This window comes from Crinia signifera, chromosome 4, assembly GCF_055691185.1.
Source record: "Crinia signifera chromosome 4, ASM5569118v1, whole genome shotgun sequence".
Classification (NCBI taxonomy): Eukaryota; Metazoa; Chordata; class Amphibia; order Anura; family Myobatrachidae; genus Crinia; species Crinia signifera.
In genome coordinates this window covers 326,921,890-326,936,638 of record NC_139220.1, presented here as the reverse complement: position 1 = coordinate 326,936,638, position 14,749 = coordinate 326,921,890, and the positions used below count along the sequence as shown (strand labels likewise).

The window sequence follows — 14,749 nt, the reverse complement described above, 5'->3', positions numbered from 1 at the left end:
AATCTTTATGAAAATAAGTCAATAGATTTGTTTCTATTATAGAGAGAAAGCTAGACAAAAAGGAACTGATCATGCGATAGATTCATATTTGTGTAATATTATTATTATTATTATTATTATTATTATTATTATTATTATTATTATTATTATTATTATTATTAGAAAAAGCACCTTACAAAGTACATTATTAGAAACAGCATTAACAAAACAAGAATAAAGTTGCTTACAGTGCAGAACATTTCAGGGGATGTACATGGTTTATTAACATTGGTGAGTGGTTGGTCATGGAAGCCAAATCAACAGCAGGGTGGCAGAACCCAAGGGTTGGTTGCCGTGGCAAAAAGTGAGGAGGGGATGATGGTATCAGTGAGGAAGGAAAAGCATATGACAGAAGATAGCCACGCTCATGAGAACTTGCAGTCTAGAGGGTGCATGGGCATACATGGTGAGGTTTTGCAAACAGCACAATAGCTGATTCAAATTTAGGCAATTTTTGCATATCTGTGTTCTATTCATGAGTCATGGTTACGTAGACATGGCTGTCTTTCCATGAAATTGGTAACTTAGATTCGGCAGCTATTAGAGTCCAAATAACTGCCTTATCTGTGGGAACAATACCACAAAATATTAAGTAGTATAATTCACTTTTATGTTACCATGGACTGTAACACTATATCCTGCATATATTGCCATATTTGGGGCTTCTGCTGCTTTGATTGAGTTCCATAAATGTATAATAGTGATGTCTCGTAATGTCCAGGTGAGCATCATTTAGTTTCAGACCCTGATCTATTCCAGACATATTTCTGAAACGCGTTATGTATTTCCTTATTTCTGAAGCTGTATATGATCGGGTTAATCAGTGGCGTGACCACAGTGTACAGCAGAGACAGTACCTTACTTAAATCTTTTGACTTTGCTTTGGTTGGAAGGGAATAAATACTTGTCAGGGATCCATAAAATATAGAGACGACGGCCAGGTGGGAGCTGCAGGTGGAGAAGGCCTTATGTCTTCCAGCAATGGATGGCATTCTTAGGATGGTGATGACAATATAGACATAAGAAATAATAATGATGAAGAAGGGGATGATAACCAGTGGGATAGTAAGCAATTTGGGTACAAGTTCGGCCACATAGGTGTCTGAGCAGGAAAGTTCAATCAAGGGAGTAAAATCGCAGAAGAAATGGTCAATAACGTGTGGTCCACAGAACCATAACTTACTCAGAGCAATAGCTTCATTTACTAGCAGAGCATAACTTATAACCCATGACATTATGATTAACTTAAAGCAAAAAAGGTGGTTCATTATAGAATTGTAACGTAGTGGGTTACAGATGGCCAAATATCGGTCATAGGACATCGCTGTCAGGAGGAGACACTCTGAGCAATCTGTGAAACAAAACACTAAATACTGAGTGACACAGCCCAGAAGAGAAACAAGGCCTCCGTCTTTGAGGACAACGTAAAGCAAATTGGGGACAATGTTTGTGGCCATCATTATGTCACACACAGAAAGCTGGGTAAGAAAGATGTACATAGGAGAATGGAGAGCCTTGCTCTGAAACACCAGGAGAATGATGATGAGGTTACCCCATATTGTCACCCAGTAAATCAGGAAGAAGAGACCAAAGGTTAATACCTTAAGGTGATGAAGACTTGGAAATCCTAACAAAAGAATTTCTGTGATGACGGTCATATTTCTCACCTACAAATAGAAGAAAAGTGTGCATATGGTTCCATTAAGGCTTATCAGCATCCTAGGCAAAACTTCAACCTACTGCCCCCTGTCCAACCCCTCACTGGGGTGTCTGAGCACCTAGAAAACCTCTGCCCGCAATGTATCATGCTGATTTCTTGCAGTCTGTTCCAACATCCAGGCGATGTGGCAGAGAGTGAGTCATGAGGGTGGTGTGACCGGGAGCGAGGCAGGTAGTGCGGCCATGGGTGGATGGAGCAGCTGTGTGACCTGCGTAGCATGACCCCTGACCACTCCATCTTGCGCAGAGCTGCATAGCCAGTGATGGGAGAAGCCGGACAGTGTCTGAGCAGCAGATGGCAGTGTGTGCGGCTCCTTCCCTGTGTGGCTGCCACATTGAGATGCAGCCACTGGCAAGTAGGGGGAGGAGCTCCACTTGTGCATTTAGAGCCTGTGTACCGAGTGCTGAGTATGTCTTTGTACTGTGCAGCAGTGAGGTGAGGGGGCAGAAGATGTTTGCCTATAGGTGTCCTGTGATATCCTTCTAGGAGTGTGGAAGGGGGGTGCTGGGGATGAATTGGCGGATGGGGTCATGGTGGCGCTGTGACATGGGAACACCCAGCATTTCATGGGCATCCCCATGAAATCGCTGGGAGTTCCCATAGGTGCATGGGCAGGCCGATACCTGCTAGGGGCGGGTGGCTGATGTGATGTGATGTCAGCTGCCCATCTTGTCTTCGTCCTGGCGGCCGCAAATTGAGACTGACATATATGCGAAGCCAGGAGATATCGATCGCCGCCGACCAGGGACTGGCTGGCAACTTTTAGCCTAGGGGGCAAGTCCAGAGCACTGGCCCAAACCCCCCCCCTAACATTCCGGAAGATGGAATGCCTGTGCGCGCCTTGAGGCCTGTACCGTGATTGTATACCTGCAGATTGCACATTGTGATGCTAATTACACATTATTCCGCACACCTTGATGCCCATTACACCCCATACTGTGATGGCAATTACCCAATGCTCCCCACACCATAATGCCCATTACGCACCATACTATGATGCCCATTACACCACACAATGTGATGTCCACAGTGCCAGATTTGCCCCTACAGTGCCAGATATTCCACCACAGTGCCAAATACACATATGCCCCCACAGTGCCAGAGACACATATGCCCCCACAGTGCCAGAGACACATGTGCCCCCACAGTGCCAGATATTCCCCCACAGTGCCAGATACACATATGCCCCCACAGTGCCAGATATGCCCCCACAGTGCCAGATATGCCCCCACAGTGCCAGATACACATATGCCCCCACAGTGCCAGATATGCCCCCACAGTGCCAGATATGCCCCCACAGTGCCAGATACACATATGCCCCCACAGTGCCAAATATTCCCCAACAGTGCCAAATACACATATGCCCACACAGTGCCAGATATGCCCCCACAGTGCAATGGGTTAGTGGCAAAATATTCAAAGATTATATCTCCTGTAGTGCAAATCAGATATATTTACCACTCCCAGGAGTAATTTATATTCTCCAATACGTCAAAGCTCTTCCGGCAATTTACACTGGAACCAGTTTTGTGCCCTCAGGTCTGCAAGCATCTATTTGCCGCGCATGAGGGGATCGGGTGCTGGAGTGCTGGCCGGCAGAATGTCAGTGAGCACTGAGCAGAGAATGTTTGTGACGAAAAATCCCCGGAGACACGCAGGCGGGGAAACGCGTCCTTCTTCTAGCGCTGGTCGCGGCAGCCCTCCTGCGCTGGCCGCAGCGGCCCTCCTGCGCTGGTCGTGGCAGCCCTCCTGCGCTGGCCGCGGCTTCCAGAACACGGCCGCAACTACATAAAAATGGCCGCCGGCCTCCTGCACTGAGGACATCAGTGCAGGGGGCCGGCGGCCATTTTCCTATAGCCGCGGCCGTGTTCTGGAAGCTGCAGCCAGCGCAGGAGGGCTGGAGGAGGTGGTGATCCAGCGCGGCCCGCAGCCAGTGAATGGGTAAGCAGCCTGCCCCCCGGCCCAGCCCACCGGACACAACACACACCCCCCCCGCCCTGGTTGCGATGGAAAACGGCAGCAGGGGAGACGGGGATTCACCGGGGCGGCATCACATGGACTTGGTAAGATGCAAGCTTCACAGCTTACCGAGTCAATTAGAATGACCCCCTTTGTTAACATTCTTAGTGGTGATCTACCAGCATCAATCCACTGAAACCTTATGCAAAATGTATTTATGATGTACAGTACGTTGCACTGCCTGGTGTTAGCAAGCTTGGAGCAGTCAAGGCGGTAGGTACTTATTCCTAACCATAAGCAGGTGTTAAAGTACAGTATTAAAAGCCTTAACCCTTTGAGTGCCAATATCTCTGTAAGAGATGTTATAAATATCCGCTGAAAATGCCGGCGTCGCTCACATTTGTTATATAAATTCAAATAAAAAACGTTGTGTAAAAAAAAGATTCTGTTTGCTATACAAGGTAACATTACAAGTCATTATGACTATGCTTTTGCAATTTTCACACCTATTTTGACAAATTCACTTGGCACTCAAAGGGTTAATAATAATGAACACATTTAAAAAAAAAAAAAAAAGAAATAATAATCCTGTCCACATAAAAACAATACATTTTTCCTTGGTTGTGATGTTCTCTGAGCCTGGATCCATAAAATGCCATCACATGGCCTCATTCATAGGTCGGCACTTTACTAATGTTTGTGCAGTTGAGCAATTTTTAAATACTATGTATGCAAAAAACCTTCCTGCACACGCATCAACCTAAATACAGGTTGAGTATCCCTTATCCGAATATCCGTTATCCGAATTCCGAAAACCAGACATTCCAGAAAGTGAAAAAAATAATATATATTTTTTTGCTAAAAACTTACTGGGGACATCTGTAACAGCACTACTGAGGACATGATATGTAACTAGCACTATATATATATATATATATATATATATATATATATATATATATATATATATATATATATATATATATATATATATATATATATATATATGTGTGCAAGAAAATGATTGCTTGGCATTCAAATTAAGCATATTTCAACTGGAGAGAAAGAAGACTCATGTGTGGGTCTTACAATATTTATATGTACACCAGTACTATATCCCGAGTGTCAAGGAAAATATGTTGGAAGAAGGTGGTATTAATATAAAACTTAACTTTTAATAATCACGCAAAAAAAAAAAAAAAAAATAATAATAATAATAAAGAGGGTATACAATATACAATAATAAGTCAAAGAATAAAGATAGAGATAAGACCGCACTGCAAAGGAATGTCACACCCCTGTCTGTGACCAGATGTACACTTTTAAACAAATGTTTGTACACCATTGTTTTTGATTTCTTATTCACATAATATCAATATCAACCATTTGAAAAAAAGGGAAAGTTTATATAGGCTTGGACCGCCAAGCTTTGGTGAATCTAATATAATAGCCAGTACGTTCAACATATCATGACCCAAATTCCTAGCAAGAATGTGCATAGATTTATTCAGGATTGACACAGTTATTCAATGTAACAATCGTGTCGCCCATTTAGCAATCAACACAGCAACAGTAGCAGATTAGACAGTCATGAGATGTAACATTTGTATTGCATATTCGTTATAACACATAGCAGAATAAGAATTAGAGACCATATATTAATATTATATATGAATACCACCTTCTTCCAACATATTTGCCTTGACACTCGGGATATATTACAGGTGTACATATAAATATTGTAAGAGTGCCCCCACACATATACTTACTTCTGACTCTGGGGTGCACCTCCAACCTATAAACTGCTGAATTGTGTATCATATTTAAGAATTAATAGAGGATTTGGAATCAATAAAAATGATTCTAATTGTTAACTCCACCCTTCACCGACGTATGTGAAATCATCATAGTGGAGAATCCTGTGCGGGATCCAAACAAAAAACTATTCATTCAAATTCAGTACCTGAGATAGTACACACATTTTGTTTCATGTTTTGAAACCTTGTTTTTTGAACAAATAAAATATATTTGTGTGTATTTCATGCAGTTGATGTGTGTATACAGCATAAATGCAAGATACCTCAAAATACATCATTGAAATATTAAAATATTCCTAAATATGTAATAATCCGTTATCCAAAATTCTCCTGGTCCCGAGCATTTCAGATAAGGGATACTCAACCTGTATACATTATTAGTTGAAGCTGCATAAAGGACTGCTGGCTGTGATGGTGGCAACTGCAAACCATAGTTTATACTTTGAGAAGGATGGAAGACACTCATTTTTGTTCTATGAATGAAACACACGTCAGAGTGGTCCATGCAGCTATGAATATGGACACAAGTCTCAATTCATTGCAAACAAAAGGCTCAGCGGGCTAATGAGACCTGGGCTTCTGAGACCCCATAAGTCATCACTGGTTTGTTTTTGTTAAGGTGGTCGTGATCTACGGCTAGATGCCTTGTGAGTTACCAGTAGATAGTGATCTACCTTTTGACCAGGTCTGCCTTAAGAGTTCCACATCCACCATCTGCATTAAGTACCACAAGGATGTCTTCCCCATAGACATCCTTAATTTTGTGAAAGGCAGACTAAGGGGGGTATTCAATGTTTGTCGTGCTCCCACAGCCATCTCCCGATGGGGGAGATGGCTGCGGGCCCTATTCAATGCCGTCTTCCCCAACAGCATTGAACAGGGGTTCTCGGCAGAACAAGCCCGACATCACATGTGGTCGGGCTCGTTCTGCCGAGAAAAGCTGGAAATAGTCGAGCTCCCGGACGTGCCCCTGACATTGAATACCCCCCTAAATGGTGGCTACCCCCTGATCCTTTATGCCGCCTAAAGGTAGAGCAGGCCCTGGTTCTATACCATTAAAGTTCCCTAACATACAAGCACAAAAACATACTATGGTTATTTTTAGTCAACAACCGATAACATGTTTTTGGAGTGTACTAAACAAATGAAGGAAAATCATGCAAGCTTCCACAGAGGGCAAACTATTAAGGTATTAAACTTGGACCGCAGTTCTTTTGAGTCAGCTATGCTAACTATTGTGACACTGTTCTTTCGTAACTTAAATATCCGTGATTGTTTAACTTTACTTGTAGGATACTTTTTTTTAAAAAGTTGAAACAAGTGTAAAATGACAAAAACGTTGGTCAGTGGCATAACGGGATACATTTGTAAAATGATGGTTCTATGTTCCACGGTAAAAATGAAATGCTTCAATGTATTCTCCTGAAAACAGGAACGCATAAAGTTAATGACACTTACCTTAGAGGCATCTTGAAATAAAACATTGTGTTCTGTAATATTTGTCTCCTCATTACATGGCTGTAGTGAATTACTCATGCCTGTGGCACATAGGGATGCGTGGAAAGGATACAGTATCCTGTAAACAGAGTGATTGTCACAAGATGTGATGACAATACTGTATGTCCCACCGACGGTGCAGGAGACTATGATCTTCTCTCTTTCCATATAAAGACCTCAGTTGGAACCTCCAAGGACAAATTTATTCTCTACAAATGTAATTGACCTCTTGTGTATTCCTTGTTAATTAGCCAGTAGAGATTTAAAACTAGGTAGACTGTAACAATCTGTTAGTGAAAAATGCAAACATGATTGGTATTATGAATGCATTTTAAAAATAATTGTGAAAGTTTTCTTAATTAGTACCTCAGAACAAATGTAACTAATGTAATTGTTATGGTTTTGGGTGTGAACCAACAGTTGGGACCACTCTTTAGAATGGCCACAGCGACACCTATTCTAACTCTGTTGGCCTCCTCGGGCAGGTGACCGTAGTCTGCAGGTGGCTAGGCTTATCCTGTAGTCGCCACATTCGAAAGAGTGAGTTAGGCCCACTCCAACCCCAATGCAACCAGGTTTTGAGAGGTGACAAGACTACGGCGACCGTCAGAGGTAATGACAAGAGGAGGTCTAGCTAACTGGCGCTATCTGGGAGGAACACCCTGCCTAGCGGCACAGGGCCAAGGATGGGGAGTGCGACTCAGTCCCAGACACCAGATGCAACAGAACTGGGGTGCCTCCAACCTAAAACACGCCAAAGTTATTAATGAGTACACAAACACACGGTACCCCAAAACAAGCATATACCCACTACCGTGGGCCACTCCACACCTGGAAGAGCTGGACCAAAGGAACATGGAAGCTTGCAAGAACTTTATAAATAAATGAAGAACAAAACCAGGCTCCACTGGAGCACTTACGTGACCTGGAACAGGCACAGCAGGATCACGGGACATCCAGCAGCTCAGGATGGTAAAGAGCAGGCTGGGATAGACTGGAAACAGATACAGGAAGATATGGATAAACTATATCAGTTAAAGGCGCTTGGTATGGGTGTGCTTGGCCAGAAGCAGCAATCTATAAAAAGGGGGAGTCACCCCAATACAATATACAAGAAAAAAACAAGGTGGTCGATTGCGCTAATAATTACAATATAATTATAATGTTATAAGTAGAGACCTGGTCAGGTGTGAATAAAAATAACACTTTAATTGAAAAATATCAATAGAATAATAATAATACAAATTATTAAGAACAATTAAGACAATATGGACCGATGGTCAATAGTCACCCATTTATAGTTGAAATGTTGTGCCAGTCCTTGTAAGTAACCCAACTGGGTATTTTGGTTGGAATCCGGAGAAGAGACAATATTTGTAATCCACACTGTATTTTCGTTGGAGGGAATTGGTACTGGTGTCACTTTTTCCACAGTGAATTGCCGGGCTACTTAGGAGGTGGCGTGCCTCCAAGATGACCTTTGTGCCACGATTGGTGGTAGTTGAACCAGTCCACTTTGACCTTAGAGACAGTGTCTCAGATGGAGAAATGGGCTCAATTCTGCGGATCCACAAATGGGGAGATGGAATGAAAAAGCTGCTTTAGCCAGCGAAACGCGTAGGTGTTTCCCTTCAAACAGGACACTTGGTCATTCAAACCCTAGCCAGAAGAATCCTTGCCAGACGAATTCCATCTCCCCATTTGTGGATCCGCAGAATTGAGCCCATTTCTCCATCTGAGACACTGTCTCTAAGGACAAAGTGGACTGGTTCAACTACCACCATCCGTGGCACAAAGGTCATCTTGGAGGCACGCCACCTCCTAAGTAGCCCAGCAATTCACTGTCGAAAAAGTGACACCAGTACCGTTTCCCTCCAATGAAAATACAGCGTGGATTACAAATATTGGCTCTTCTCCGGATTCCAACCAAAATACCCAGTTGGGTTACTTACAAGGACTGGCACAAAATTTCAACTATAAATGGGTGACTATTGACCATCTGTCCATATTGTCTTAATTGTACTTAATAATTTGTATTATTATTATTCTATTGATATTTTTCAATTAAAGTGTTATTTTTATTCACACCAGACCAGATCTCTACTTATAACATTATAATTATATTGTAATTATTAGCGCAATCGACCACCTTGTTTTTTTCTGGGATAGACTGTAGCAGACAGACAGGTTTCTGCCATTGAATGTAAGCAGGGTAGTGTCTAGATCCCATGCAGTTTTGGTAATTTTCCCATCATGCCCTGGGTCCACGTATACCTGGAGGGGAATATAAATCTGTGGTGAGCGAAGCGAGCCACCGTGCCCGAAGCGTGCGAGCGTAGCGAGCCCGCGAGGGTACAATGCTGCAAAAATAAAACAAAATAACCGACACTTACATGAATTACACATAAATTAAAAAACATTGTGAGGGCATCTAACAACTTCTGCCCTCACTGAACGTCACATCCTGTAACCAATACTGCATGGGAACTAGTCTCTACCATATAAGCAGGCAGGAACTGCCAAAGGCCAGGAAGGCTGCACTGGGCTAAGTGCAGGGAAAAACGGGCTAATGACCAGCAGATGGCTGGTAATCTACAAACAGAGCAGTACCCAGACAGGTGACAAGCTGAGGACAGGAATTTGCAGCTACCTGCAAAGGGAACAGGAAACTGGAAACTATGAACCAGGAACTAGAAACTATCACCAGCAGGGCAGTGCTGTAGAGAATGCCCTATGAAGGGCTCAAGGGATTATTCACCTGGGAAAGACCCAAACAGTTCCCAAGCTGTGATAACGAGGTCATTACCTCTCAGACTTGTGCATAAATCAACTCTCAGGAGATTGAGCTGTAATGGCACAGACCCACCACTGGAGGCCACCAAAGAGTCAAATACCAAACACAGACTGAAACAGAACACAGAACTGACATAACAGAACTGAACCATTATTAATGGCTCCTAACAGTAATAATGATGTTGTTGATGATTATGATGAATCAGCAGCAACTTTACAACCTTTGTTCCTTGATGACCATAACCAACATGGGGCCTGTGCAGACTTGCATGCAGTTCTGAATGCAGACATAACGTAACTGTGCAGAAAGTCCCAGAGTTTTCTTTTTTGGTCCTACGGCAATGGATTCCCGCAGTACTGTATCTTTAGTCCCTTGTAGAGTAGGTGACCAATGCCCACTGAGGTTGGAGGACACATTATGTAGTTCATAGCCCTTTTTTCTATTTCTAATGTGTTCAGCAAGGCGCTCCTTGAGTATCCTTCTGGTTCTCCCAACATATTATTGCCTGCATATACATTCCAAAGTATATCACATTCTTTGAGGCGCAGGTAATGAAATCCTTGAGGGGATATACTTTAGAGGTGACGTTGGATTTATATTCCACAACTTTGCTATCAGTTTTACATACTTTACATATAGAACAAAAACCACATCTATAAAAACCTTTTGATAAAATCCTAGTGATCATTTTGGTCACCGGTTGAGCACTTTTAACCAGAATATTATGCAGATTTTGTGCTCATCGATATGTAAACTGCGGATTCTGTCCTATATATTTTTTCAGACAAGGATCTCTGATTAATATGGGCAAGTGTTTTTTTTTTTTATTCTAGATTCGAATTGCTTATGTTGACTGGTATATTAAGTTACAGTATAAATCTGACCTCTCCATATTTTTTATCTTTGGTTTTCGGTTTAACCTTCAAAATATCTGATCTAATGAGGTTTTTATTTTTAGTTATGGATTTTTGTAAAGCATCTGGTTTATATCCCTTCTGAATAAATTGTTGTTCCATAAGGCAGTGGTTCCCAACCCTGGTCCTCAAGTACCCCCTACAGTGCATGTTTTTCAGGTCTCCCCACAGAATCACAAGTGCTATAATTAGCTCCACCTGTGGATCTTTTCAAATGTGCCTGAATAATCAGTGCACCTGCCGGGTGACCTGGATAATGTGCACTGTTGGGGGTACGTGAGGACCAGGGTTGGGAACCACTGCCATAAGGGATGGCTGATTTTCAAAGACCACTGTGTCTGTACAATTTCGATGAAGCCTTTGCAATTGGCTATTAGGGATGCCCTTAATCCAGTTGGCATGATGATTACTGTCCTGATCGATATAAGAGTTACAATCCGTAGTAAAAAATTTTGTTAGAATTTCATTATTTTCTATAAAAATTGTCAAATCTAAAAAATTCACGGAAACATGGCTCTGGGTGAATGTCAGTTCTATATGTCTCTCATTGTTTTTAAGATGCTGGCAGAACTGCCCATATAAATAGGACATCATCAATATAGTGAATCCAATGCACCAAGCTGGCACCCAGTCATGCCCCGTCCATACCTGCTCATCCTACAAATGGGCCATAAACAGGTTGGCATAACTGGGTGCCAGAATGGTGCCCATCACTGTGCCAGCCAACTGTAGATGGAAATCTCCCTCATACCAAAAATAATTGTTGTTTAGGATGAGGGCTATACCCTCCAAAATGAATTTGGTACTCTTTACCTAGCACGGCGCCCATCGCGGCCGTCGGTGGCATCACATGCGGCCAAAAATCGCATGCGAGCGCAGCGAGCCCCGCGAGGGGACGCGGATACCTGTGAAGCCTGCGAGGGGACACGGATACCTGTGAAGGTATCCGCGTCCCCTCGCCACGCTTCGGACTCGGTGGCTCGCTGCGCTCGCCACACTTTCTATTCTCGACTCCACGCCGACGTGGATAGTGGGGGTATGAAAAGGTTGGAGGACGCGTACCGCCGTCGCTCGCCACGCTTCGGGTTCACGTTGATCGTGGGGTGGCGTTAACAATTGGGGGGGCCATTTCACTCTTCAGGGTGGCTATTTGGGGTCTGTGGGGCATTTAACATTGTTCCCTATGTAAAATTGGGTCAATTGGGCCATTTAACATTGTTCCCTATGTAAAATCGCGGTCATCGCGTCATTCGCATCGCATGCGATTTTTTGGACGCATACGATGCGACCGACGCGATTTTTTTCCCTTGCGATGCCTACGATCAAAATCGTGGGCGCCGTGCTAGGTAAAGAGTACCATGAATTCTCTTTCAGGGATAGAATCTTTGATTAAATGGTACTCTGTTGCTTTAAGACCATATGTATGTTGGATGATCGTGTATAGTGACTTCACATCGGCTGTAATTAGTTGGTAATGTTCCTGCCACTTTAAACCACTCAAACCGTTAATAACCGATATTGTATAAACCATCATTATATATGTCCTTCCCCCATTCATCCTGATTTTTATGAATTTTCTTTATTATAAAATTTCCATGTTTCACTTTTCATCATTTATTTAATATCGTTTATTCTTTATTATTATTCATTTATTTATTATTATTTTTTATTTTTTATTTTTTGGTTTCCATTACATGAATACACCTTCTTGATCTTGATTCTTATATTGCATCCTACTATATCCTCCTTCTCCCTCTGCATAAGTACCAACTGTGTAGTCTGGCACAAATGAGCCATGTAAAGTGTACTCTAGTTTCCAACCACTAGAGGTCAGCCCTTTCATGTTTTTGGCCTAAGTATGAGATATGGATATCTCAAAATATCATTTCACTGCTTAGAAACTAAATAATATAAAATATCTCTATTGAATTGAATTCAATACCATTATAAATGGCTTTTTTCTGTACCCATACAAAATAACTCTAATGGATACTGGGCACTCATACGAAATTCTAATAGCTCACGCCCATCAGAATGACGCCTATTCAGGGTCATCCGCCCCCAACACATTATTGTAATGAAAGTAGGCTACTCCGCGCCTCCGGAAGTCCGGATGACGCGGTAGGTAACCTCAGCCCCAGGACTCCGTCCCTGGCATCACGATCTCCGATAAGTCGCGTCACCGGAAGCCGGGATGACGCGACCGCCGGAAGTTGTTGGAAGTGCCTCCAACAACATGCTACTCGGTGGGTCGCGTCACCGGAAGTCCGGGTGACGCGACAATAAGCTCTGATATGTAATCCTCCCCCCCGCTACTACTGCATAGAGGGGATGCCCTTACTGGTCGCACCACGAACCAGGAACTTCCGCCCTCACAGCCCACATACCATCAGGGCAGAATGACCTGGAAACTAATCGGATATTCCTCCAATTAGAATGCACATCTGATAAGGTCATCTTAGTCACCATGACCACCATACTAACAATATTTATTGCACAGTTAGCGATCATAATCTAAGCACTTTTACAACCAACAACATACTATGTTCTAGTGTATATTTTACTACTGTATCTTATTGTGTATGAATATATAGTGACTTGCCTCCTACTTTAGCGCCCTATTTTGTTTATAAAATAGATTGGTTGATCTAATTAAGTTGGTCACATGACCCATGTAACAGGAAATAAATAGCCAGCCATGTTTTAAACCTGTAATCCTCTGACAAAGCTGCCTGGAGCAGCGAAACCGGTCAGGACTCAGGTTTTTTATCTCCTTCCAGAATACCAAACTGGTTACCCCTAAAGAACCCGGAAGTGCTGATTTGTGCACACACTTACCATCCTTAGTCCAATTGGACCACCAAGTCCCAGCAGTAAGGTTGAGGTCGAGGACTGTTTCCCGCTTTATTCCATCCAGCGTAGGGAGTCGGTTATTTGTGCCATCCTGGGCCGCTCCTGATCAACATCTTCAAGTCCTCCCCACCATCTGCTACATTGGAGACATCCATCACGCCTCACCAGGACCTGGGGGTCCCTTTGGGCCACTTACAGATCCCAGTCCGGTAATATCACCTTCCACTGGTTCCATTTGGATTACAAATTCCTCTAGTAAGGTAGAGGTTGAGGACCCATCCCGCTCCAGTCCATCCAGCGGAGGGAGTCGGCAACTCGTGTCAACCTAAGCCGCTCCTTATCCTCACATCTGGTCCTCCCTCCCTACTGCTCCAATTGGGCACATTATTGCAGCTCCATACAGGACGACTTACATCTCAGCCCTATACAGGACTCTTGGGACTCTCCGGGCCATACATTTCCCCCAGTTTGGTTTGGTGAGATATGAATTTTATGTGATTTTAGAATAATACCAATGTATTCTGGCTATATGTATTTTAGACATTAAATCTTTTTGTACTAGATCAACCAATCCCTTATTTTTTCACCCAACTTTACAGGTTTCATTACCTCATTCTTCCATAAATGTTATACCAAGCGCAGCTCAACACCCTCTTTTTTTCTTGTTCATTCAGTACAGGACTAACTATCCTGTCTCAGAGCAGCAGCTAGGGAAACACAACTCCAGCCAGGCGCACCTGCACCCAGACCCACCTAGTGTGGTCAGGGTTACCACCATCCTTTTTCTATTGTTTTCAATTAAGTTTTACAGGAGCTGCCGGCATGAGCTGTTTTTCCCATTTGGATTCGCGCTTAAGTAGGAGGCAAAACATACTGTCGCAATGGGACAGAAATGATGACAATGTCACCGAGCCCATCCAGGACCTTAGGGATCAATTCAATCAATTAGAAGACCTTATGACAGCCGAACTAAGACACTGGCTGGACAGTTCGAATCTGCAAAAATATATCGATCAAAAAATGATACCTAGGGGCCTTAGGCTTACCAAACCATCAGTGTTCCAGAATGAGACAGTGTTCCAGAAGGAATGGGATCAAACCCTGGATCAATGTTCTCTAACACTGATGGGGATAGTGGTTAAATATAGGCAACAAA

The 14,749-nt window shown here is 43.0% G+C and overlaps 1 protein-coding gene across 1 annotated transcript; it reads right to left on the bottom strand.

Annotated features, from left to right (window-relative positions):
* Positions 1-767: 767 nt before the first annotated feature.
* On the bottom strand, positions 768-14,207 carry LOC146073466 (olfactory receptor 5P52-like). Its single transcript, XM_083180647.1, has 4 exons — positions 14,203-14,207; positions 9,791-9,936; positions 7,953-8,026; positions 768-1,706 (listed from the first exon to the last, which is right to left on the bottom strand). Exons 1-4 carry the CDS (start codon positions 14,205-14,207, stop codon positions 768-770), a joined length of 1,164 nt encoding a protein of 387 aa, XP_083036773.1.
* Between the last annotated feature and the right edge of the window lie 542 nt (positions 14,208-14,749).

Excerpts from the sequence above, each read along its gene's own strand:
- LOC146073466 (XM_083180647.1), bottom strand. Across the intron at positions 8,027-9,790 it reads ACTGTTTGGGTCTTTCCCAG|TCTATCCCAGCCTGCTCTTT; the intron begins GTGAATAATCCC and ends ATCTGTTTCCAG. Across the intron at positions 1,707-7,952 it reads CTGTGCCTGTTCCAGGTCAC|GTGAGAAATATGACCGTCAT; the intron begins GTAAGTGCTCCA and ends TTCTATTTGTAG.